This window comes from Capra hircus, chromosome 22 (genome assembly GCF_001704415.2).
Source record: "Capra hircus breed San Clemente chromosome 22, ASM170441v1, whole genome shotgun sequence".
Taxonomy (NCBI): domain Eukaryota; kingdom Metazoa; phylum Chordata; class Mammalia; order Artiodactyla; family Bovidae; genus Capra; species Capra hircus.
The window spans coordinates 16,970,093-16,997,478 of NC_030829.1; the positions used below are offsets into that span (position 1 = coordinate 16,970,093).

At 37.2% G+C, this 27,386-nt stretch overlaps 1 protein-coding gene across 10 annotated transcripts in view; it reads right to left on the reverse strand.

The window, feature by feature from the left end:
- Positions 1 to 27,386, reverse strand: part of SETD5 (SET domain containing 5) — an 80,059-nt gene that overhangs the window by 19,493 nt on the left and 33,180 nt on the right. Inside the window, exons 2-20 of one of the 10 annotated variants that reach the window (XM_018066691.1) lie at positions 26,192 to 26,251; positions 23,346 to 23,532; positions 22,309 to 22,533; positions 18,746 to 18,938; positions 18,358 to 18,463; positions 17,823 to 18,031; positions 17,426 to 17,484; positions 16,736 to 16,914; positions 15,756 to 15,794; positions 12,279 to 12,521; positions 11,553 to 11,701; positions 11,070 to 11,187; positions 10,235 to 10,344; positions 9,057 to 9,306; positions 8,590 to 8,673; positions 7,591 to 7,848; positions 6,595 to 6,915; positions 5,953 to 6,195; positions 590 to 719 (exon numbers count right to left, since the gene is read on the reverse strand). In XM_018066691.1, the coding sequence (XP_017922180.1) occupies positions 590 to 719; positions 5,953 to 6,195; positions 6,595 to 6,915; positions 7,591 to 7,848; positions 8,590 to 8,673; positions 9,057 to 9,306; positions 10,235 to 10,344; positions 11,070 to 11,187; positions 11,553 to 11,701; positions 12,279 to 12,521; positions 15,756 to 15,794; positions 16,736 to 16,914; positions 17,426 to 17,484; positions 17,823 to 18,031; positions 18,358 to 18,463; positions 18,746 to 18,837 (2,590 nt within the window). In that variant the 5' untranslated portion in view covers positions 18,838 to 18,938; positions 22,309 to 22,533; positions 23,346 to 23,532; positions 26,192 to 26,251. Of the gene's footprint in view, positions 1 to 589; positions 720 to 5,952; positions 6,196 to 6,594; positions 6,916 to 7,590; positions 7,849 to 8,589; positions 8,674 to 9,056; positions 9,307 to 10,234; positions 10,345 to 11,069; positions 11,188 to 11,552; positions 11,702 to 12,278; positions 12,522 to 15,755; positions 15,795 to 16,735; positions 16,915 to 17,425; positions 17,485 to 17,822; positions 18,032 to 18,357; positions 18,464 to 18,745; positions 19,509 to 22,308; positions 22,534 to 23,345; positions 23,533 to 26,191; positions 26,252 to 27,386 lie in introns of those variants that run through there. The other 9 variants (XM_018066692.1, XM_018066699.1, XM_018066693.1 and 6 more) reach the window with 9 other exon arrangements.

Consider the following 27,386-nt stretch of genomic DNA (forward strand, 5'->3'; position numbering starts at 1 on the left):
GCTTTCAACTACAATCAAGACCCCTGCAAGAGTTACAGCAAAACCAACGGACCAGATGACTTTTCATGACCCTCCAGTTTAAAAATTCATGAGTACTTTAAATTGGATTCAAGGTCATGTCTTTTAAAAAATTTACACTAACTGTGCAAGCTCTTTTGAAAACAACCAATTCATAATAACTTCTCATTTACTTTACTCACCCCATGCCCCTTCAACAAGTCCCACCCCACTCAATCACCTACATTTTTGATTCTTTCTCGAAGAGTGCCCCACATCTTGTTTTATTTCCCCTCTTATAAATATGGATATAGAGCTCCTAAACTTACTACTTTAAATATATCTAACCTTTTTAAAAACCATTTCTGCTGTTATCTGTATACTGTCTAGTTCCTTCTTTGCCGTCCTGGGAATACTGATCCCTGACTTGAGATCTCTCTCTTCCTCTGTAAAGACAGACGTAAAGTAACTATTTAGAGAACAATGCTATTTTTTTTTTTGGTATCATACTTTTTAAAGTATTCAGTGAAATTTTTAATGTAGACCCAAAGTAATCATTGCTCATGTATTCAGAAAGGTTTGCCATACGTACCTGCGTTGTCTTTGCAGATACTAGAAGAATTACTGTTCTCATTACTTTGGTATAGGTGCTGAGTTCTAGTCTCTTGGGGTACAGATGATGTTTGGGTCATTCCTTCTTCCAAGGCTTGCTTTATCCAGCGCTATAATGGGAAAAGAACCAGGGAATTATCAACAATCATTTAAAACTATTTGGCTATTTATTTTAAATGCATCAACTGCGTCACTATATATCAACTGGTGACAGATATTAATACAACACATTCATTTAGGTCCACAGTCAAAAGTATTTTTTGTCTTGTGTTTCAGCATTTTAGGATATTGCCCGATCAATTCCTTCTATGGAGCATAACTGAGAAAGCCTGGATTACACATAATGAAGTCCCACTTAAAAAAAAACAAACAATAAAAATGATTACTATTTAACTTTTCATACTGCTTAGAATGGAATAAATGGGAAAAGAGAAGGAAGAAATCTTAGCGTTCACATAAGAGACTCCGATCACACAGAATAAAGCTAGCACATAAAGTAAGTGTGTAAAAAGAAGATAGATCTCTTAAGAGTTGTCTGTCCTGTGCTGGGGATATCTGAAGAAACAACAGAAAAGTTTCACAGGAAAACTCTGGATGAGAATAAATAGCTCTTTACTACAAGTGCCAAAATGCTTCCAAAAAGACTACTCTCAATATCCTATGAGTTTTCCCTCCTTGTTAAGTAGTTTGGTTAAATTATGCATGAATAATACAAATCATTACCAGAATCCTTCCGCAGAAATCAAGGGAAAAAAGTCAAAAAGAGCTCTCTAATCAGTCACTTTTTTTTGTAATGAATATTGGAACCTAAAATGATGGAAACAAACTTTGTTCAGAAAGGAAGCCTACAGAGATAAGGATAATAAGATTACGCAACCTGTGGAAGAGAGAAAATTTCTTACCTCTAATTATGTTCTCTTAAGATACACTCACACAGTTGTAGGTTGCTCACCACTCTGTGGCTCTCCTGCCCTGACACAAGACAGATCGAATTTTGATAAACATCAATTTCTGAGTCAGACCATATCCCAAATAGGAAGAGTAAAGGTGATTGTAACTTACACCTTTAGAGAACCAATATTACAGGTAAGTAAATATTCTCTTTACCAAAGATAGCAATTCTAATAGGAACTTAGGAAATAATGTGAGGAAGCCAAGAAAACATTCACATCATGTAAATGGCATTGTGGTCTGCCAAATAAAAGCAAAAGTATAAACATGAAGAGATAGAGAGTGAATGTCTAAAAGAGAGGTAACATCAACTGGATCACATCATATTAGGATTTGATCAAGTCTCTGAAGCCAAAATAAGACCAAGAATGAACTTACTCTCCTACATACAGAATACTGATGTGAAGACGAACTGTCAGAACTATAACTCCCTACATAGAAGAGACCTCAGAGGTCACCCTGTCCTAAGTATTTCTTGTATAGATGGGGAAAAATTAGGCTCAGGAGACCAAAAATTAGGGAAAATTCTTTGTTATATAGATACCTTACTATAAGTTTTCCTTATCAGAGCAGATGACAGGACTCATTTGGGGTCACTGTGCTTTTCTCCAAGGCAAGTTAATTTCATGTATTTCCAGTGTCAAATAGGTGCACTCATAAAATAATTCTCGCATCTTATGACTACAAAAAGGAAAATTAAAACCAAGACAGGGGCATTCTAAGGAATACGATGCTGCTCTGGTTAGCTTATGGTCGAACCCAGCAACTTGATCAACTCTTTCCCCCTGGCCCTACTGTCTGTCTACACAGTATTTTAGGGCCCATAAAGAAGGAACAGCAACAGTTATTTGTATCTAACAAGTTCGAATCACTCCTATGGATAATAAATTAACTTTAGACCCTTCTCCCTAAGTTCTAGCTACAGTTATTAAGGTCAAAAGAACATTTCTTCCTTCTCTGGAATTCTGTATTGAAGAGATTTTTAGGAAGCTCAGAGATGGGCAATAGAAATGTTTTAAAGAGTATCATAATGATGGGGAAAGGGAAAGAAATTAATTTGGGTTTTAGAGTCCAAAGACATGGATTGAAACTTGGCTGTGCGTCTTCCTAGATGCTTAACTTTGGACAAGTTACTTTCACGTCTGAGCCAAAGCTTCTGGATCTGTAAATTGAACCCAATGATCCCAAGCTCACAGGGTTATCATGAATGCTAAGTGAGACAGTGCATGTGAAGAAAGTTTGTAGCACAGTACTGGGCACACACTGTTCAGTGAGAACTAGTTCAAATGAATTTCAGGCTATGTACAGAGTATACAGATTAATATCACTCCAGCGCACACAATAAAATATCAATGCAAAGCATAGTGTTTCATTTTCAGTCTAAATGGGAGATCGAATGCCCCACACGTATCATGCCTACAAGGTGAGTTCAGAGATTTAGAGAGAACAAGGAGAGATACTACTGAAAGGCTTGTTAGCCACTCATAAATGCTTCCATTTCAAAAGAACAAGTTAAGTAAAATTCAACAAGACATACTATAACATGCTAGTTCAGAGCTGTGAATTGATTTAACTTAGAAACTACAGCAACATCATAAAACATTTTGCCAAATACTCTAAAAATCTGGGTGCAAATATACACATGCAACTTTACACTCTTAAAACTTATAAAGGCTTTATACCTCCTTTAATCAGATATGATAGAGTAAGCCTACTAGGAATACATGCTGTTTTAACTAATCCCATGGAGGACGACTGTTCTCATCTCTCTGTTTAACTATATTCTTCTCTCAGTGGTTTTTAGAAATTTATTACAAGTTTATTATGGAAATCTTCTTAGGTTCTGCACCATGTGAGTATTTTCTAACCAGTCTAAAAAAATCTCCATCTAGGATAAACCTGAGTTCAATTTCTACATAGGACCCAATTTCATTAGTTTTGTCCCATAAAAAGTTATATTCTTGTTTTGCAATATAATCTTGATACATTATCAGCAAATATTAAACTTGTGATTTAAACAATTTTCAAAGACTCAACTTAAGTAAGATACTTTGCTATGTGTCAACATACATAGCCTGAACTCTTCTTAAAGACTAATATGACACAAATAGATAAAAGTGTCTGAGTAGAGCCTGTATAAAACAAGACTAAGGATGGTCAGATACATGTAGAGACTATAACATGAATATGAATAACTGTTGCCAGTGGAGAGACACAAAGATGAGATACAGATGTAAGTCTGAAACCATAACCAGGTAAAAAGGGCTCTAAGAAATATATTTTCTATCAGATTTGAAGTCATATTTCTACACTTTTTGATTTTCACAGAACTCTGCTACTTGGAAAAAAGTAAGATGGGAATAGAAAGATTACAACCTAGCATCAGAATGATAAAGGCAGCATTTCAAGAAAGTAGTCCATACTATTTACAGTTCAGACTTCTTTATTATTCTGTATTAATAATTATTAGCCCTTCTTAAAGGATCAAAGAAAATCTATTATCTGACTTGATAAGATACTTCAACAGTTAACATCCTAGAAGTCTAGTACTATGTCCATCCAAAGACAGAACAAAAGGAAGAAGTTTATTTCATATATTAAGCCATCTTTTGACTTGTTCCTCTAAACTAAAGACAGCTTCTCTAATTGTTCGATACTACTCTGAAAATGTAGATTCTGGGCTATTACCCTTAATGAGGGACTGAGCTAAAAGTAATGGTAAGATTAGTTTTACATGCCATACCAGAGTTAATGAAATCCGCCAATTATTACAGAGTAAGGTTAATCATTGTTATTGTTGTTTAGTCGCTAAGTCGTGTCCGACTCTTGCGACCCCATGGACTGCAGCCCGCCAGGCTCCTCTGCTCATGGGATTTCCTAGGCAAGAATATTTGGAGTGGGTTGCCATTTCTTCTCCAGGGGATCTTCCTGACTCAAGTCTCCTGCAAAGCAGGCAGATTCTTTACCACCAAGTCACCAGAGAAGCCAAGGTTAATCAATAATGGTCATTAAATGGCAAATATATATTTTTCCTTCTCAGATAATTTATAAGATCCAAGATAAATAACTTGGTATAGAATAAAGGATTCCCAGAGACCTAACCTTCATTTCCTTTAGTAAATTTCTTGTCTTATTTTCTTTTTAAAGATGTCACTGTTTTCTTTTCTGACAACTGAAAGTTATGTTACTCTATTATCCACAAACCCTTCTGGCAAAGATCTCATGATCAAATTTCTCTTTAGGAGCTGTTCTACTTGGGAATTTCCCCTAAATAAATCAGTAAGTGACTCAAACACTTGGATTAAGATTAGGAAAAGACTTTCTTCAGTGTATGTTGCTCATTCAGTGGTAGCACCTTTGCTTTGTGTGCAGATCCCTGCTGCCCTCCTCCCCTCCATATCCCCCAACACTTGGGTTCATCTTTTAAGCCCCTCCCCCAAGAAATAGTATCTGCTCTTTGGGAAAAGAGAAAAGCTTTAAGTTTGAGGAGTCAGGGAAGACCTGCCTGGAGTTGGAGACTTCATCACATCAAATAATCTATATGCAGCATCCTCATGTACGTGATGCCAGTGGAGGAGGGCAATGGCAGACACTGAGGAAGGCAGCCTGAATCCAGATCTGAGGATAAGAGAAAAGGGTGTTCCAGGGAACAGACTCTACCTCAAAGGCACCAAATGAAAGGGTGTCCTATACTTCTAGAAACATGAAAATGACATTACAGATCTGAGGGTGTGATCTATTCTTGAGAGACACCTTTGGAAAATAAGCAGGGCTTCTGCGAATTAAGAAAGCATTCCAAAAATAAACAACCATCAAATATGACTGCCACTAGATCCAAAAGCAAAACATAACTACAGAAGAGAAACCAGAGAGAGAGAGAGACAGAAAACTTTATACTAGGTTCCATAATCACTAGGGAATAAACACTCATTTGATCAAGGAACAGGAATTCTGTCAGTTGTGACAAGACATTTCCTCTACTCTCAATCAAATGATAATAGTGACTGAGTTAATCCAAAACAAAATTTGATCATTCTTTAACTTGTGCAACAGTGCTCTAGAGTACCTGGGGCCCAATCTTACAGAATAATCACAAATGGACATGTTAACCAGTATCACAAGAGCACACACAAAACACCCCTTTCTACCCAGTCACCAACTGCTAAGATAACTGAACACAAAGACAAAGTTGCTAAGACAAACTGAGCACCAAAATGTAGTCGACATCCCACCTTAGTCTCACTGACTCTTGATGTACCAATACTGGTGGCTTAACAACTAACTCATTATAAACTCATATGGGCAGAATGCGCTCATCTAGAGAAATGTGTTTGATATGTCACCATTACAGGCATCCTAGGTTAAAAAAGAAAAGAAATCACGTAAACGTACCTTTTTACAGGAGCTGAACGTGCCATCAGGCAGAAGTGGCCTTCGACGCCTCTCAGGGATAAAGGGTGAGCCAAAGCGAATGTAGTGTTTGGGGGTGGTGCAAATTAACGGGGAATGGATAAGACCAGGTAACATGTTCAGGGTCGTTGCCAGTACAGTTGGGTCCGTGGTGATACGTAAAGGGCACTCAACAGGACATTCTTGCTTCTCAGCTTTGTCATTCAACCATTCTGTAACTAGATACTAAGTTAAAAAAGAGACTGTCAGTTGATGATGTTGCAGATGTAAAGGCCAGAGGCAGCAGTGTAACTCACAAAGACAATCCTCATCTAGGAACTAGGACCGAGGTAGATAAAACAGCTGCAGAGTATGATTTGCATAATCAGAGCACAAGGGCATCTTAGCTCACCCTCTCCATGATCATTATGGGAGGAATGATTTCAGCTATCAGTAATTTAAGCTCTGCTTAAAAATTATGGGAACCAAAGTAAAGTAGCAGCATGGACTCAGTGTCTAAGCATTTTATCTCAAATCTAATAATTCGTAGACTGCTTTTTCTCCCCTGAGGATTATACACCCTTTTACTTTACTAAGGAACAGCTTTTGCCAGACTACACTTAGGAAGATGGATTTGTAACTTACCTTTTTGGTTTTGGGGTATTTAGATGCAGCACGGTTGACATGGGATCCAGTAACTGATACCACAGTTGGGTCAGACCCTGTTAATTGCCTGTTTTCTCCTGAACTGTCTACATTTCCAGCTTCAGTAGGAGTTACTGAGCTGTTATTTCCCCCTTCTTCCAAGGCAGCTTGTGACAACTCTGCCTGCTGTGCAATGGCCTGCTTTTGACGCTTTAGTCTTTGGGCTGAACTGGTCCGGTACCGAGAAATTCGACTCTTCGGTCGGGGCCGAGAAGGCTTTGCTGGAGGTGGTTTGGGGACTGGTTTTTCTGCAGCAATATCCTACAATAACAGCAAAGTTAACTGCTTACTAGAAATATCAGCAAATATTTTATCCTGCTTCCTATTCACTTTAAGCACTCTGAATGTTCACTGGTGAAAAAACTGAGTATTAACAAACATTAATTTCAAATATAATCCTTACAAAATTTATACATTTAAACCAGCCAGAAAGCCTACAGGAAGATGTCCGTTACTTCTTTTTCCAAAAAGTATTTATAAAATTGGTCAAAAGTCAGCTGAAAGTAGCCACCAAATTTTAGGTTCTTAGCAGGGAAGGTAAATCCTCCTCCGTTTTTCCCTCAGATACTGAGGTTTTAGCTTAAGGCTTAGAATTTGTGGCAAAGATAGGAAAAGGAAGAGTTACTCTGAGGATCCTATGAAATGTCAGGTACATAACTATGCTACAAAGATGGCCAAAGAGAAACCATAAGATCTTTATGAATTCACCACCAACAATTTATCTGGCAGAAATTGCAGATAGTTCCATTCTAGTCTGAGAGTATCTAGTTATTCAAACTCTGTTTCCCTGATTCCACAAATCAGCTAAGTGATAAGCAAATCAGCTTATTTACTGCAAAATAAGGCAAAGCTGAAAACGCTGATTATAGCCATTCCAAAAGATAGGCAACTGATATTAACAAGAGTTATCTAAGGCCTGGAGTCTTTTCATCTTACTCCTGCTTGGGAAGACCTCCGGGTGTTCACTCCAACACTCTGTGGGTTGCTTGTGATGGCAATATTTGAAGCAGGGTTGCTAACTTCAGGTTCAGGGGCTTCAGTTTTTGTCTCCTCTCCCAAAGGAATCTCTGAGGTGGTGGCAGCAATCTCTACGTCAGAACTGCTTTGTTCCAAGGGCTGATCCCGTCGCTTCTTTCTTTTCTCTAAGTTTTCAAAAGCATGCATGATGGCTTCAACCTTCCTATCTTCCCGGGTCTAGAAAGAAAAGACATTAGCATAGAAGGAAGCCTCTACCAGGAGAAGACAACAGCTTTTCGCAAGTATTATTAATGCAAACTGATAGACATTTATTTCAAGAGGTCAGCTATTTTGAAACTTTTTAATACAAAAGAAAAATAGACATCAAAACTAATTTTTCTCTGCATTTTCAGTTAAAAAAAAAATCAAGTAGATTTTCTTCAGCAGCTTCTCAAGGACAAAAATAAACATGACTGATTGCAGCCATAAAGAAGAACTTTTGAATCCATTATGACTGCAGGTTTTGTTGGTTTTTTAAATGTCAAGTCACACAAATGTCGGAAATTACTAAGTTAGCCCAAACAAAGATACTTTGTTTCAACAAGACAGTTTTCTTAAACCAAACTGTCAGTAAGAAACCTCTTAAACCCATCAACAGATAATAGCCACTAGAGAACTGTATGTGTGTCTGTCTATATATGTTTAATATATGTTTATATGTGTTTATGTGTTTATATATAAACTATATGTGTTTATATAAACTATATATGTGTTTAACTATATATAAACTATATGTGTTTAACTATATGTTTAAAAAATAAACATAAAATTTACTTTATAGAAAAAGCCCAAATTGTGACCTAAAGGTGATGGTATAGGAACTTACTGAAGAAATAAAATGATATAAATTCTGAAGGGGCTCACATGCCATAGGTAGCAGGAATCAGCAGTAACAAAAAGATGTTAGAAGGTACCCACCCTCCTGCTATGAGCTGGGCTCTCCTGGTCATCTGCAACCTCTTCCTTCTCCTCTTCTGCTTTTTCTTCTGGATTGTCTATTTCCTTTAAGATAGAGGCAATATTCAGCTGTATTCTTAAACTCTAGGAAAAAAATCAACCCCTGGTTTTTCCCTGGGAGCTTAAAACTCTGTAGAAACAATTTCCAGTGCTTTAGTGTTACTTATATGGGGGTCACATGGTAAACACAGATGATAAATACAATTTACTGCACTGAAACCTGGTAAGTACCCAAAAGGATGCTCCTGACATTGCTTTAAAAAAAAAAAAAGACAAAACAGAATGAATGAATGCATACCCACCTTGATATGAAGGGTATTAAGTGTTAACATAGATTCCCTACATAAAACAACATGTGGCAAGCTGGGATCCACTTCATATGAAGAGGATCAACACCATAGCAACATCTTCTGACCAGGAAAGATTACCTCATGGTCACTGGATACAGTTACTTTCTCAGGAACTTGCTCTGGTTGCTGGCTGTTATCCTCTTCAGGGGCCTCATTCTGCTGCTCCATCTCTAGCTCTTTCCGTCGTGCTTTTCTACGTCTTGTCTCTGCTCCGATGGTAGGTAGACTTGGAGGAGGTGGGAGCGGTGGTTCTGCAGCATTGGGATTCCTTTTTTGTATAGGGCAATTCCGGTTCCCCTTGTGACATGCACAGTCCACTTTATAATTACTGCTCCAAAGAAACAACCAAAAGTGCTTATCTCAGTACCCTTGAAAATCAGTTATATTATCTATTCATTATCTTGAAATCTTAGTAATTTCCTTTGGTACTATTTTTGAACAAGTTAAATAGAGTCATTAAGAGAGTCCTATAAATATTTTCAATATTCCGCATTTCTCTATATAACCCAAACTCACTCAGTGGATGGGAAAGCAAGCCCTCACTAAATTCAGTTCTCCCAACTGCCTTTGTGCTGTTTAAAGGCAGTGAATCCGTGACAGAGTCTGAAGTAGTCATACTTACCTTGTGTCTGCCTTCCCCATGTCCTCACTCTTGCCTACTGATTCCCTACTTATTATTAATACCTTTTCTTCATGTACCTGTGCCGGACATCAGTTTACTACATAGACCCTATTGCCTAAAAGGACCAAGGCAAAAGAAGCAGTCATTTTACAAAACCCATCACGTAATCATCTATGACTTACTATCTGTTTTCCTGCACTGTCATATACAGCTGGATTATAGTGGATGATCTGAGTGGATGATGAGAGTGGATGAGGTGAATCTTTAGATTCTTATTCTGTGTGATAGTTGGTACAATAGCTGTGTGTTTAACAATAGATAACTACTGTAATTTCTAGGAGTGTTACATACATACTCTTTTTGTTATTCTTGCTACATAGAGGCAAAGGCCAAAACACCCTCGGTTAGAAGACTGGTAAGCAGTATCACACTATGTCTCTCTTAAAACTAAACACAACACCCTCATTCTGTCTTTCCCTCTATAATTTCTAGGCAGAAAATGCATTATTCATGAAATCAAAAGGTAAAAAAAAAAAGAAAAAGGAAATGGCAAGCCACGAAAGCAGACTGAACAGAAAGAACAGCTTAAAGTGTAAGACAAGGCCACTCATGTTAGGAAAGGCTGAGATCTTACCAGTTACTGTACTCATAATCAAATGCTATGGTGACCTCAGCATCCTTGGTGATAGCAGACACAGCATAGATACAGAGATGAATCATCCCATCTGCAATCATGTGTCGCACCTGTGTGAACAAGGCTAATGATTGATTTATCAAAAACAACAAAAACTTTCTGTAAGAGGAAAAAAAAACCTTTTACTCAAATAATATTTCCTCACTTAGTTATGGTAGTCTGTTATTCCATTTGATACTATCATACAGTAATTGCTTGAAAATTTATGATATTTCTTGAAATAAAGAAATTTTTAGATGTTAGCAATCAGAGTAAGAACACTGATCTACATCTTAAAGCTGTTTTCAGCTGTACCAGAAAATTAAAATTCTTAGTCTATAAAAAAAGCTCTGTGAATTTTCTTGCTGCATTTGATGTGGCTGCGTTCATTATGCACCAAATAATCAACTTTAGAAATGTCTAGAATCACTCCTTCAACCTGATCACCTAAAATCTAAAAAATGAAACCACGCACCTTAGTTTTGGCCCAATGATAAATCTTTTGTATGACAATTCTTTAATATAACCTCACTGACTTCCTATCCAGCCTAGCTCTTTCTCTTTAGCAAATGCCAACTTGCTTTTTTGCATTTTTGCCTTCTCTAAAGAAAATCTACTCCTTGACCTCATGCTGTCAGAATAAATGAACCATTACTTTTGATTTTCATCTCTTACAATGAAATATTATGACCACCATCTACAGACCTTAATCTGGATGAAGTTTTCAGACTGTTTCTTTAGTTGATTTGTCCTTTTGGTGGTTCCATTCAAAGAGAAGTTGCTACAGAAATCTTACCTCTGCATTTGGTGTACATGATCTTCTGATGAATCGAGCATCATTACCGAAAGTACGTGCATCCACACACATCTCTACACCATTGAATTTTGAGTAGAAGAGCACAAAGGGGTATGGTCTAGGAATATAATTAAAATTCCTGTAATTCTCAACAGAAATAAAAAGGCTACCCCATGATTTCAAATATGAAGCACACGATGACAGAAGAGGCAGCAGCCCTCTGCAACGCCTGAACTTAGAAAACATCACATGCTTGTCTGCTTTTGATTAAAGAAAAAGCACAAAGCAAGGAATGCTTTGTTTAGAAAGGAGTCATCACCATTTCATACATTAAACGACTTGCAGATTTATTTGCACTTCTCTACAAATAGCAGAGAGGCGTGAGTTTTCCTGCAAGAGCATCCTACCCACAAGGATGGCTTTTACAGCTATACTGCTGTTAGACCCACTTTAGCCCTTAATACTTAATGAATGATGTCTTACTTTTTGAAGAAATGCCCATTGACCTCAAATTGCTGCCGTAACATGACTTTGCCTCGATACTCTATTATAAGAGTGTCCAAAGCCAAATCTCTCGCAGCCCTCAGGATCTTCCGGTGCTTCTGAACACGAGTGACTCTTCCCAACTGTAGCTGAATAAAATCAGAGTATTGACATTAGATGCTATCAACAGGAGCTAAGTAGATATTTAAATTATCTCTTAATTGCAGGAAAGGCACTAATACTTTTAGGTTTTACTTGTCTATGTTATTTACCTCAATGATGAGACATTTTAAAATTTGATAAAATCTTAGTATTTCTAGGAAATAGGTTCTGTATAGTGAACTTGCCACCCCCTTACCCCCAAAGAAAAGAAAAGAAAAAAAAAAAAAATCTAAGGAAAATATGACTAAAATTTTTGTGGCTCTATGTGTAATGTAAGAGCTTAGGTTTCCATTAATCTTAATAATTTCTATTGAGGTGGTATAAATTTTCTATATCCTAATTTATCTATTTTTAATTAATAAAGATATATATCTTAAAGTATGTATCTGAACAGTTTTCAAGTGAGCAATACTTGCTTTTGGTCAAAGATGCTCCTCAATAGATGGCTATTTTGTTACCCTAAGGTCTTATACATCTGAAAGATAGGCTAATTTCAAAATACATCCTTTTCCTGAGTTCTTAAAATCTCAACTAATTAGGAGTCTTTAACCGTTTGATCCTTACCTGCATTTGGGACCCAATAACTGTATTATTACAGGCCAATTCAGTCTTATTAATAGTGTCTAAAATAGCAGGTTTGCCCACAAATTCCTTGTTAGAGTGTAGATGTTGTTCAAGGGCGTTCTGTACATCTGCACTGTACTGATTAGTGAAGGCTTCTTCATACTGATCAGTCCATAGTCTTATCCGATTTTCCCATCCCTCAGTTGTATTCTCATCTAAATTCTGTGCCTCAGAAGGAGAATTCTGTAGAGAACAAAGGTCAAGTAGATTAGGAGAGTCCATAAAAGGGACAGGATGGGACAGGAAGGGGTGGGGTGGGGGACTGCCAGGCTAACCATTCAGAGAAAATTAGTTTTCACTTGGCAGTTGTGTGGCACAAGAGCAATGGCCTGGGAAGTCAGGATCTGGCTTCTATCATGGTTTTATTATCAGTAAGCTGGGAGGTTCAGTTTCCTTATTTATAAAGTGAGAAATCAATCTGGACTGCAATTCAATCCCATCACTATGATTTTATGACCATCTTTATGTCATAAAAATCAAATTTATCAGAAGAATGACATCAGGTTTGTAAGAAAATCTTCATAAAAATGAACAACAGTGATACTTCAAAATACTCACATTGCTTAAGTTTTCAATACTTATCAAACATCAGTATGACATTTCAAATTGGTAGTTTTACTACTATCCAGGAGTATGTTTTTGCATGTCTTATTATACAATTAATTTATGTTCACTTAAAAGCTACATGTGACCCAAATAAATAAGTAACTCATAATCTTGCCTCCCACAGAAAAAGCTATCATTCAGCATATCTTTCTAGCATGCTATTTATGACATTGCAAAACAGCCACACAATGAAGAGGTAAGGTGGGGGAGGGGCATGGGTAGATGCAGTGTAGGAAATGCTTATAATCTGCTACACTTCTCTCAGAAAACCACTGCCCTCCATGACAGTACAGTACTGAGGAAACATCATATCTTGGCAACATCTTCCTAAATACTTTTATATGTGCTTCTGCTATACAGACACAGCTGAAGTCTGATATATGTTCTCCTCCACGGTGTTCAGGACTTAAGGTGTTATCAGAAAACAAACCAAACACTGATAGTGATGATTTCACACTAGTGATGACTAGAAGGAAAAGACACTAATACCAAAGCTACTTATAAATCCATGTCGACTTTAAACTTGCAAAGACAAGTATACAAAAATTAATATGGTTTCCACGAACAATAGAGAAAACACACCCATTGTAACAATAGCTTTTTTTCATTTCTATGTCACTAGTTTTGATCGACTATTGTCTACCATACTTCCCCCAAGGAACAGGAAAATGGAAGGAAAAATTTAATACCACTGTTTTTCACATTACTCACTAGATTCCAAAAGGATGAACAATAAACAAAAGGATCTAACAAATACCTAAGGCCAACACATTGAGAATAGAACACTGCCTGCTTGAGGTGGACAGTAGCAGCTGAGCAAAAGAAAAAGTGCAAAACTTAAGACTTTAAGGGAGCTTATAAGACTGGGGATTAGGGTGCCCCAGTAGAATTCCCAGGTTTAAGCATCCAGTACTGATCACTAAACTTCTGACTTGTTAAACAATGTATACTGGAAGCCTGTGTCATAGTTTTAGCTATTGTTCACTAACACAACTCTTGTCTAGTCTGCTATCCTGTTCTTCTGAGTACCAGAGACGCCATCTCAGTGGGTTTAGAGCAACAGCTCTCAACCAGTGGGGATTTTGCCACCAAGAAGACTTTTGGTAATACCTGAAGTTATTTTTGATTAATATGTGGCTTTGTTGGCACTTAGTAAATGCTAAGGATGATGCTACACAGTTTACTATAATGCAAAAGACAGCTCTGATCCCTACAAGGAATTATTTGGTTCAAATGTTGTTGGCTCAAACAGTGTTGAGGTTAAAAAACCCTGGTTTAGACCAGTTTCCAGTAGAGAAATTCAACTTTAGGGTTAAAAAGCCAAATGATAGATTCTTCTCATTCTTATGCTATGGTTCCCACTCAGATCTTTGGTAAGGCTCTTAGTAACAATTAATTCCGAGTACAGAATTTATAACTCAGAATTATGATACAAGAATCAAAATAAACCAGTAATTTTTAATTATTTAAATTTTAACATGCTTATGGAGCTGTCAACATCTCAAAAACTGCAAGCAATATTTGGAGTTAACATGTAGTTTTCTGGGAAAGCCAGAAATAAAGCCAGTCAATAGCTTTCAGAAAGTTTCAAACTTCTAGAGGCAAGTTACAATAGCTGATAAAAGAGAAAAGGGTTTAACACCTGGGATAAGGCTATGTCTGCCCCATAAATCTATTTAAGGTCTCCTCTAAGCAACGGTCTCCTTACAGGAGAATGATCTAGCAAAGAAACAGTAACTGTTCCAAGACATTCCAGGATTCTGGTGGTCTTGGGCTCTAAGTCCTCTCCCATCTTTTATACAGATATTTACAAGTCTGTTTATGGGTATATGCAAGGTGAGGCCTTCTAATTTTATACAAAGTGCTACCTGTGATCTTTTTAAATGAGTCAATTTGGTGTTCCACATATAAATGCGTATTATATCTATATTTCCTAAGAAGGCTTATCCTCACTAAAGAGTTTAATGTTTACCCTATAATGATCAAAAAGAAAGATTCTGCTTTTATATCATTTACACATCCACATATAAGAATACTAACAGAACTAAACTAGACCTTAATTCTAATTAAATACTTTGAAGCCATAAGTAATGGTTTGGGAGGTACACTATCCTACATAAGCAAATAGGTAAGGGAAGATATCAGACAGTATATTCAAATTTCCTTTGGGCAAACTCTTCATCGGCTAAAAGTTCCTTTAAATATTGCACATAATTTCTCTATTATCCAACTACTATCTGAAATCATGTCTCATAAGCTTTTACTTGATAACTAAAGAAAAGAAGTGCACTAACATCACCTGAGTCTTCTATACCAAGTAGATATGCCAGGAGAAAACAGCTCAAAAGTAAGTAATTCCAATAAGAATAATTCTTATCAACACTACTACTTTCCTACTGATGAAATTTATCCTTCCAACTGGTGATTAAAGTGTACATGATGCTAGGGTGAACGCACAAGAGATCCCCTATCACTAGAAAAACCTCACTCCTGAGATGGAGGCCAATCAGATGGAGGCCAAACATCAACCTCATTTTGTTTGGCAAAACGTCACTTACCCTGTACCCCAAGAAAAGCAGCTAATGAAAAACCAGTAAACGAAGCCTGATTACAGAAAGGAAAAAATATTTTAGAAAATGGCAAGAAAATCCACTTTGGAGAAAGGCTCTATGAAATCTGAATGGCAACAATTAAAAACTAACAAAAAAGCAGAATCCAAGATTCCCAGACCATCAATGTCAGGAAAGAAGCTGACCAAAATGCAAGATCACAGTGAAGTAAAACACAGCATCAGAGAAGAAGACCCCTTACCTTCATCCGCAAGGACTTCCGGGATCCCTCTCGAAATGCCTATCCCAAAGAGGAAAACAAGTAGAACAAAACAAAACTTGGTACCAAGAATGACAGTTACACCTATCTGAGACTAAAACTAAGGCAAGAACTAGTGTTCTGGTCTGTCCCCTTTACTCTAGGTAACAAATACAATGGAATTCCCCACACTATTGTCAAGAAAAGGGGTGGCATAAGGCCAGTGAACTCTGAGGCTAATAACAATACTTTCCACTGTGAAATTAGGTAATTAACAGGGAAGAGCATGCATCACTTAAACCCTATATGCACCCCTGACACTAAAAGAAAAAGTATATAAAAATATTAAGTAAGGCTACAGATTTACCAGTTTGAAATTAAGAAGGAAATAAAGACCAATCCCCTTAATAAGGGGTGGGCAAGTCACCTAGAAGCAACAAAGTTGCTGTGATGGGGAAGAAAGAACACAAAACAGAAGAGGTTTCTTCTGGAGACTTTTTAGTTGAGAATACAGGAAAGTAACCACAACACTGAGTAAGCCTAGACCATTCAAGAGACGTTTCCTGAATTTTTGGAAACAAGGGAAAAAACAATCAACCAACAACATGAACTGGGCATGTACCAGCACAAGAATTTCAGACTGGGTTTTGGGGTTGAGGAGGCAGGAGATACTTTAAGGACAGTGGAAGCCTAGACTGGAGGCAGCTGTACACATGGACTTGTGTCAGGTGGGGCTGGGATTTCATACCTGGGATGTGGGGTTGGAGTAAAAGAGACTATGTGCCAGTTGTGATGGTATGGAGTGGCAGAAAGAGGTTGATCTGTATGTGAGTAACACAGATTAGCTGATTTTCGCAAACAGAGCAGAAGTGGCCCATCAAACATCTGGATCAAATTTCTTAAGAGAACTTCGGTGTATTCTTCATCCAACATTTGGGCTATTTCAGATATATTTCTATTTAAGATACTTTTACCCTCCATACCTTGATTTTCTTCGTCTTTGGTGCTGCACGACCCTTTTCTGGACTCTTTTTCCGCTTCTTGGGTTTGGTTCTTCTAACAGTTAAGGTGATGCTTGTAGGTGTGTGCTGTGTTGCTGTATACAACACAGTGGAAGGAGAAAGCTCCTCATCCCAGCTTTCTGTTGCACTGCTATCCCCACCTGGAAAAAGGTCAGTTCACAGTTCACAGTGCGTAAGAATCCTAAGTACATTAAAAAACAGCTCATTTCTTTACATCTAGCCCATACTCAGTAAGTCATTACTTCTACCTACTCTATTAGAACATAAATACCACAATCCATATGAAAACAAAATTCTATCTGTATCTTTCTCACTAAACATACAAATTCTATTCTCTATGTGTACTTCCCCCCTTGAATTTGGTCCCCAGGCTCCCTTGCCTTGATGTGTATGTAACACAGAAAAGGATCTGTTCTTAGGTGTGTGTGTACACTCACAGGGAATATTTTGATTAGTTTAGGCCTAAACTCTTGATTCTGGATACAATTAATTCATAACAACAGAATTACAACGGTTTTCGAGAAGACTTCAATGACTATCCATGAAAAGAGCTGGGGACCATGGGAACTTTCAAGAGGGGTTCTTAGGATGAATATTAAAACCCCAAAATAGTATGTGTCAAAACATGGGCCTAACCCATCTTTGGCTCACCTGATATGTTGTCCTGCTTCCGCCGATGAAGTCTAATAACCTTCCCCCTGCTCATTCCCCTAAAGAGGGAAAACAAACTTAAAGTAGTCCCTCCAACAGCATGCAGCACGTCATCGCACACATGGGAGAAGTGTCTCTGCATATACTACCCCCTTCCTCCCACCTACCAAATGTTTCCAGGACATTAAATTTCATATCAAATTCAATAGCTTTAAGATCAATCTCTCATTCCTTGTTGTCAGCAATTCTCACCTAGTGCAGAGAATTCGAGCCAAGGAGCACTAAGGAATCATCTACATTAACAAACACAAGAAAGAATACTTTGAGCTTTTCCCTACTAATAAGAAACCCTAATCCCAGTAACCCAGGGTTGGATTTAGATGGAACACGATCTTACCTGCACTTGTCACAGTTGAGAAGGAAGCCATCCTGAGAAAGACCACAAGGACACCAGGAAGGAACAGTCTCTCCTTCTGAGTTCGGGCTGTCTCCACAGCGTTCCTCTACGGGCGACGGCAGGCCATTCAGGTCAGAACGAGGGATGATCGTCTGGACAGGGGGAGAAGCAGGAGGTGTCGGAGGAGGAGGGGCTCCGTAATTATGATCCTGAAAATAAGATTTTTTAAATCAACAGTGTCCAAACACTGGCCCCTCTCTCCCCTAAAGTATGGTACATATGGAAAGAAAGAAGAAAGTAGTACCCTTCGTTTTTTGGCTTCAACCAGGAAAGTGATAAAACAAAATGCCAAGGTCAACTGGGACATAAAAACAAGAACAATGATGCAGGGCTAGACGTCCGCTGGAGGCAGGGAAGTGCAAAAGGGGCAACTTCGTCATGCTGCATATAAACATTTCAAGAAAGTCACAATGTATAAGAATGGATTACACTCCAGGAAGATCACTGCTCTGGAGAGAAATAAATGCATACTCACAGCATAAGGCAGTCCTCGACACCCATGCCTCTGAGTGGTCCCATAATTATGAGTGGAATACACGCTCTTCTCATTAACTGCTGGACTAGCCTCCACAGATTCAGGGCTGCACAAAGGCGAAAAGCAACGCATGATAGCATAACACCTAATCTTTCCTTAAACTAAGACTTAACTTCCCATTCTAACCCCTCCTCTTTCCACAACCACCAGCCACTAGAGTAAGAGAAAGAACTCAGTGAAACAATCTCATCAACGTAACTAAGCCTATAAATAACAGTAGGAGTGTTATTAAATGTGGATTTGTGTGTAACATGAAGCCAGTATAGGCAGATGTCTCAAAGCAGGCACCTGGGATACAAGGTGTCCCTAATGACAAACACAAACGTACCAGCTGAGCAGGGAGTTTCCCCTAGAGAAGCCACTCTGGGCTGGTTTAGACTCAGAACTATTCTTCTTAATTGGCTCTCTTAATACTTCCATGAAACCTCACATGACATTTGCAGTGAGTGAGATGATGAAAGTGCCTTCTGCACTGCCCCAGGGACCAGGCCCTCTTCCATTCACTACCAAGACAGGATACCCTGAAGAAAGTACAGGTAAAAACAATGGCATCTTATATTTATCATACCTCTCATCTTGATGAACCCCCAAACACCTTCCACATATTAAGAATAATAATTTCTCATCCACCAATGACATGCAAGCATATCAAGGACACAATTATTTAATAGCTGCATGGTAATACCACAGAACTTCAAACTAATCAAAACTGCACTCAGAAGTTCATTCTAGTGATAAATAACAACAGTAGTACTAAGTACCATTCTGAATTGTCTATTATTTTCTAGGAGATTTACAGTATTAATTTGTTTACTCTGCAACTACTAAACATGGTAAAGAGCACCTTATTTTTACAGAATGTGAAGTTGAGGTGGTGAGATTATATAACTTTACCAAGGTCACACAGTCAGTCAATGTGTGACTCCATAATCTATGCTTTTTCCACTACCCCTAACTAGTTTGGAAACCAGGGTAACCTTCTTCCTTTAAAGAAAATGACGTAAGATCTTAAGTAACCAGGCTTATTGAGAAGCTTGGTTGAGTATCTTTCTGTACTGACACTGAGTGGAAAATAAACTGTTTAAGCACAATTTATTAATATAAAATAATTATAAATGTGTTTTAAGTTAAGAAACTTAATGTAAGCCCTTATTTGATAATAACAAGATAGAGGTGGCTAAGGACAAAATTCAAGTTCTGGGGCAAAAAGAACTTAACTGATTGCTTAGGTAACTGGTTAGGTTTTGGAGAATTCTGCAAGATTATTAAGGAATGCAACTGTTGACTTTGCAAAATTGAATAATGGATTATCTGTCATTTAAATTAACTAGCAAACTTGCACTGAGATTCATAAATTAGAAACTCCAAAGACACACATAATTCAGCCTTCGTGATTGATCAAAGGGTCTTTTAGGGAATCAAATAATGACTACTGTTTGTATCACGTAATAAACATTTTTCCTGCTTGGAAATATACATAATATAGGACTTGAGTGGAATAAAGTGTGCAGTTCAATGTGGTGCAATGTCAGCTGAGAAGTGAGGGATAAAAGAAAATTCTGAGATATGTATCCAACTCACCCAGTTATATGCTCCAAAACTGTGAGAAGGGATCTTATAAATAACAGCAAAGGTAATTTCTAGGTGAAGAAGAACTTTAGACATAGGAAAGTATTCTCTGTTAGTGAAGTGCATGCATTTTATTACTTAAAGAGTGTCTGCAAGATGGGAACTACACAGGGGTGGGGGGGAATACATCAAGAATGCAGGTCAGTATTCTTGAGAAATAGATGATCTGAATATGGCTCACTGAGAGGCAATCAGCTCTGATTATTAGGAAACAGGTGGAGTTTCCTAAATGAAACCAAAGGCAAACAAGCATTAATAAAATGAAGGTAGAATTTAGTTTCTATGATGGACAGTTAAGAGAAAGTAATAACTTCATACAGCATTGTTAATTTACTACATAAATAAGTATTTCAAAGAGCTGTACATATTTTATGTAAAAGATTTTGTACCACTGAACACATGGGGTGAAACATGACAGCTGTTTATTAGAAATGGATTTTTTTTTTGGACGGGATAAAAGAAAGTGGCATGAGATAAAAGATGGCCATGGAGATGGAGCTATGCTGGTTGTATCTTACCCATCTCCAAACTGGGTAAATATGAACATATGCACTTCATGTGCAAGTCTAGGGAATAAAAATAAAATGTATATTGTGTAGGTTAAAAGGCCATCCCATGGTCATAATACTTTGTAGTTAAGCATAGCACTTAATATATTATTTATGTGTGACAAATACTAAAATTTAAGCTCATATCTTTTGATGAGGAAACTTTGCAATTTCCATACTGGTTACAGATTAAATGCATAATTACACGTTGACAGGTAACTACAGGATTTCCTAGGATATTCCTTGACATATACACATATACCAGATCTCTATATTTTAAAATACTGATAAAGAATTTGAGTATTAGGTTTGCATCTCTTTATTAGCCAATTGTTTTATGAAAATATAATTGGAGCCTTTCTTCCCCTATGTTTAAACTTCTATGACAGCTGGGCACATACACAGAAGGCATGCTCACAACAGATATACTCCATCAATTGTGTTTTAAGTACAATGTGCAGCCTGTTGTTGTAACACTACCTCTGAAATTCATTTATGGCAGGACAGTAAACTCTGAAAAGTCTTTCCTTCTATTGTTACATCTAGAGGTTTTCCTACAAATATACAAAAAAACAAAAACAAAAACAAAACATAATGTACACCACTGCCATCAGATTTAAAATCCCATAAAGTAAGGTCTAGGTCTTTTTACTTAGTTGAGTATATTGCCCTTAATACCAGGTTTAATCTCAGAGTGCCCAGAACGGTGGAATATGCGTGACCGTGTCATACGCATAATGAAGCATTAACAAATATCATCAACTATGTAACAGAATGGTATATAAGCTAATTGTTGACATTCTCTCGCCTTGTAGGGATACAAAATGAAAAACTGAAAAATTAGCTATGACTACAATAGCGGAAATCTGTCTGGAGATCATAGATGAAAATGTTTCACGAGATAGAAACATTGCAGTCAAATTTTTAGGCCAGAAATATTTTTTGATTCTGTAATTACTTCTGGACTCCCTAAGCAACAATTATGGGTAGTCACCTCTGTACTATGGGAAAAATACATGTTTTAAGAATAACTGTTTTAGGTCTTTTTCTTAGCTACGAATCCCAATCTCGTTGAGTTAATCAACACTGAATTTTTTTGTTGTTGAAATTTCTCAAAAATATTAAGAGTTGTCTACTTATACAGTTTGTTAATCATTCCATATAGGAGGCTAGTGGTTGATTTTATACAAATCCATTAACATTATACAATTACCTACTGATGCAGTTAAGTTTTTAAGTACTTTGTCTGGGAAACGGTTATAAAATTGGAAGCTTCAGCTATTGGTATAACTAAATCTCTTTGGCATGCAAAAAAAATAAAAACAAAACAAAACAAGAAAAAGGGCTCTGGAAGTAACACAATCCACCCTTTCCCACCCCCCACCCTCCATCTTCTTTTTTATATGGGAATAAGGCCCAAAACTGCTTTCAATTACAGACTACCCCAGAATATATAACAGACTGCCTCTTAGGGTAGCTTCATTTTAAGTCTTCCTCTTTAAGGAAGTCATCAAACAGTTATTCTAGGTGGCTTTGTGAAGAAATACACATGCTCTTTACTAATATTCTCAGTTTCCAGGAAGAAAACCACTATTATCAGGGATGCAGTTGAACCCAGAGTTTTGGAACAGTTTCTTTACTTTGCTGAAGGGGAAAGAATCCCCAGGGACTGTGAAAATGGCAAGAGAAACAGGGGAATTAGAGCAACACCCACCTCACTCAAGAAGTGGCTGTGGGATCAAGAGTCTGAACTGGACCTGAACATATTCAAAACACCAGGATTTTTCCAGCCCAGACCCTAATCCCTGGTACTGCCTGGAATAGACTTGGCTTCTGGGGGTGTGCTGCCCCCTAGGCCCCTTGGGTCTCTTTCGCTGGACTTTCACATCCTGGTGTAGTGCCACTTCGTCTTGAAAGGTAGGGGGCTTCCACTTCCTTTCTGTAAGCAAGGAAGATTGGGTACAAGGGAGGTAAAAGGACAAGAGGGGGAATCTGTGAGCAGGGGGAATCTCGGACAACTTAAAAGAGAAGGGATACAAAAGGCTAAAAATTTTAAAACTTTGAATAATATATAAAGTTTTATAATGAAGGCCTACCTTCATTGCCATTTGGCATTTAAATTCTTCAAGAATTGAGAGTCTATTTTAGGGATTGGACTTTTCGACAAATTCTGAACTCCTAAAGCTGCTCTTAGCTGAAAAAAAAGTTTGGTACCACTGATTTTGAAGGTCCTCTTTCTAGGCAATGAATATTATAAAAAACAGGTGACACTACTTTCCACATTTTCTATCCCAAATATCAGAAGGTCTAAGTAACCTGCCCATACAGTAGCAGCCCCTTTACTCTAGAACAATGAGAAGTACATAGGAAGAGGCCTTCAAGGAAAATCAGCAGGAGAGAACTCCTCTTTATCCTCCATTCATCAGATAATCATTAACTCTACAGAAGCAGGTAGTGACACCTACTTGTCTTCCTTACCCATCAAAACAAATGAAAATAATCACTATCTTGAAATTTTAATTCTATTAATTATTTACTCAGAAATACCTCCCCCCTCCCAAATTCTTTTCCTCCCCCTTCTAACTCTTTTTTGCCTCCAGCTTCTACAGGGGAAAGGGAACGGTCTAATGTCATTTATAATGGGCTAGGCTTGGGTGTAGAAAATACTACATATTTACTTTTAGATGCCCATAAGAAATTTGTCTTGATACAAACTGGTAATGTACCTACTACCTAGGAAGCAGCACTTACTCTGATCCAGCAGCCATATCTGAGTAGGATGTATCTGGTGTGGTGACTCCCAGAGGGATTGCAATGCTCATGACGTCCAGCACAGCAGAGAGTGGAAATCACGGGGTCCAATTATTGGAGACTGGCCACTCTGAGAGTGGGGGTGAGCTGCAGAGCCTCAACCAACATGTTATGGACATGAGGAATCCTAGCACAAAAAATGAAAATATCTAGTAACCAGATAGTTCTTTAAATTTATTGCAAATGCTAATGAATATTTTTCTATTTTTTTTGAACAAAGTTTTTAAGGGATAAAGTACAAGGAATCAGCATTGTCCATTTACTATGCTCTGCATTAATGTTCCACAAAGTGAGGTAACAAAAATTATGCTCTCTTTTCATTTCCATTTTCATTTTTTTCTTTACAGATAAAGGAAAAAGTTATAGTCTGCTCATCAATGAGCACATTTCTCCCATTCCACAACTGCTTATCAAACAAGATGTTCTAGGACCTAACTAATGAGTTTTAAGCCAGATAATGGTAAAAGAATTATCACAGTTTAATGTTATTCCTTCCAAATTAAACAGGATGATAAAAGCGATCAATTTATTTATATTTGACTGAAAATAGCTGTTTTTTATTGCTTTCTTTTGACATAGAATACCCTTTTGCTATTTTTAAACTTTTTAAAATAACTATAATCTGGGGAGAAGATGTAATGATTAACTATTTTTAAGGTGATATCCACCACTATGTATGAATAAAAACATAAAACACAAAGTGTACAGTTTCATGATAAAAATTAGAAAATATTGCATGGAAAAGCAGTGAGGATACCTTGAGTTGGTGACCACAGCCAGTGGAATTTGGGAGCAGAAAGACAAACTCAGTAACACAAACAAACAAAATCAGATTAAGAGATTTGGAAATATGGTGCAAAGGGAAAAAGTGTACTCTGATTTTTACATTAGTGATTTTACAGCTTTGTTAAAAAAAATCATTAAAAGAATGGAACAAGAAGTATTTTATGTGGGAGGAAAGAAACTCAATGTGACTGTTAAGGTTCAGGTTAACAAAGGTTTTTGCAAAAAAGAAAAAAAAAAAAAACCAGTAAGAAGTCATGATTGAAATACTGATTCATGATAAGACAAATAACAGTAGAAAATGATCATTTACACTAAAAAATTAAATCAAATGAAAAGTAATAGCATATTAATTGAGTCAATCCAGGGGATTAATACAAATTTTAAAACGATTAAGATGATCTGAGATGCTTGACTCTTATTTTGAAATATGAAGCAAATTAATGTGGAAAAGAAAACCAACTGTGAACAGTGAATCAGGCCAAGATTTTTAAGAACACATAAAAATAATATTCCTGTTTTATATCATTATTTTAAAGTGCTAGAACAGCTGTAAACTAAGTAGTCCTCCCTGGCATCTGCACTGGAAAGAGCTGGATCTCACCAATGGATCTAGGACGCTCCAAAATCTGGGTATGGCAATACGCTTGCTCCTACTCCACTTGGGGTGACATATTCCCCTTGAGATTGAAATGAAAAAGGAAAATCTTCCTATCTATTGTCTTTACAGCTTGTTAAAAAAAAAAAAAAGTGACTAGCGTAACTTTATGCTTTTGGGCCCATCCTACACATAAATGTTTCTTTTCCCTAACAATATATTCAAACAGAGTGGATCTGTATACCCTCTGAGCCTCTGGGAAACTGAAATAAAATCTACAAAAAAACAGAAGAGAGAATGCTTATCAAGTAAGTCCAAAAGGGCATTTTTGAACTTTGGGAGCTGTTGGTTACAACTCTTTCTCTATTTGATATCACAGTATAATTCTGGAATTAAAAACATAAATAAAAAATCCAAAGGCTACTTAAGTTAATAACCAGAACACAATCTAATAATAATCATACTGCTGCTGCTCAGTCACTTCAGTCGTGTCCGACTCTGTGCGACCCCACAGACAGCAGCCCACCAGGCTCCCCCGTCCCTGGGATTCTCCAGGCAAGAACACTGGAGTGGTTGCCATTTCCTTCTCCAATGCGTGCAAGTGAAAAGTGAAAGTGAAGTCGCTTGACCAATACTTGAATCCGAATCACGTGTTATGGTTCAGTATAACCCCCAATTACTCAACACCACTAAAAAATCCTGTCATAGCCATTACTGTTATATAACCATTAAAAAATGCAGGTATCTAGATAAAATAAAACTTTTTTGTAATTTTACATGACCACTTCCACTCTTCTGATGAAGGCGTTTTAGATTAGCATGGTTATCTTGCTTCAAGTAATACTTTCATAATATTGGGCCTTTTTAATAATAATAAAAAAGATGGCAAAATCAAACTTCTCATACAACCCTGAGCCTAGTTCCTCTTCCAAATAACGTGTAGAATGTAGCTATTAAAATGTTAACTGAAGAACTTCTAACACTATCTATATGCAATATGTAATTATAATTACTCTAGTTTTATAACATAATACAACAGGCTCCTACTACAGTTTACAAAGTTTAGCAGTTACAGCAGTTACTAACTTTTCACACAGTTTGGAGATATGTCCTAGAAAGAGTGATAAGAATTAACATCTCTTTGTGGAACAGTTTCAAGATTTCTTTTACTTGTTAATTTGTCTCTATTCCTACCAAAATATAAACTCAATCAGGACAAGGATTTCTGTGTTTTATCCTCTGCTGTAGTTCCAAAGTCTAAAACAAGTATTTGAGAATATTTCCTGGCACAGAGATTTTTGAGAATATTTGCTGAATAAATTATGATCACTATTATATCAAAATTAAACTTAGTATTCATTAAAGTGCAAAAGTTAAAACAAAAGAATTTACTTGGCTCAGTCACCTTTTTATAGACCTCTGAATATGAAGTCCCCCCAAATTATCTGCCAGTAGCTGTGAAGACCTAGAAAAAGTTGAGAAACGAATTAGTATAGACAGAAATAACAAAGATGGACACACAGCATGGAATTCTAGAGAAATAATATTTTAACGGCAATTTTGTTTCATTTCTGTATTCTGCCTTGTTTACAATACTATGTTCCATTTAGTGCTTTATCTTTGTCCTTTAAACTCATCACATTATTTTCCTGTAAACCCAGAACCTAAATAAAAGGTAGAAAAGGCAATTGTCTTTGAGTTAAGAAGTGGTAAGTACTGTCTCTGGGTGATCCTTTTGTTTCCATCCAATTAGAATTCTCTTCCATTTCCCAAAGGATTCGTTCTTTTTCTCGCTCTGAGAAGGTGCTTCTTTCCTGACCCATTCCTAAATTCACAGGCTTTTCTTTAATCAAGTCCATGTGACTCTCCAGTCAAACAGGGACTCACCATCATTTATTAAAGTTCATATTACTCTTTTCTTCCCCCAACACATCTCTCCATCCTCTTATCCTATTACAGAAAGACTGACAAGTCAATTTCTCAACTACACAATGGAAGACATGTAGAAAATACAGCTTTAATTTGCTTTCTACACTCTAAAAAGAAAAGGAAAACAGGTGATGACCCAGGATTTTGGGGAGGGGGACAAAGTCAATTTAACAGTAGCCTGAAAAGGGTATCAATATCTGAAGTGTTAATATATCATATATGTGAAAACACTTGTTTGAGGGATTCCAGTACCAAGCAGTAGAGTAAATGTTCTTTATGCTGATATCTTATGGATTTCTAACTTTATTAAAACCTGGAAAATAAACTATTCTTTAGAAACCATTTTAAAGGACCACATTCAGAACTATATAAATGAAAGGGCTGAGGGTGAAGTGAAGTGGCTCAGTTGTGTCCACCTCTTTGCGACCCCATGGACTGTAGCCTGCCACGTTCCTCCGTCCATGGGATTTTCCAGCCAAGAGTACTGGAGTGGGTTGCCATTTCCTTCTCCAGAGGATCTTCCTGACCCAGGGATTGAACCCAGGTCTCCTGCATTGTAGGCAGATGCTTTACCGTCTGAATCACCAGGGAAGTCATAAAAATGAAAAGCATGACAGTAATAGTAAATGAAAGGAAGAAATTACATCAAGGAAGAAATACAGTCTTTTAGC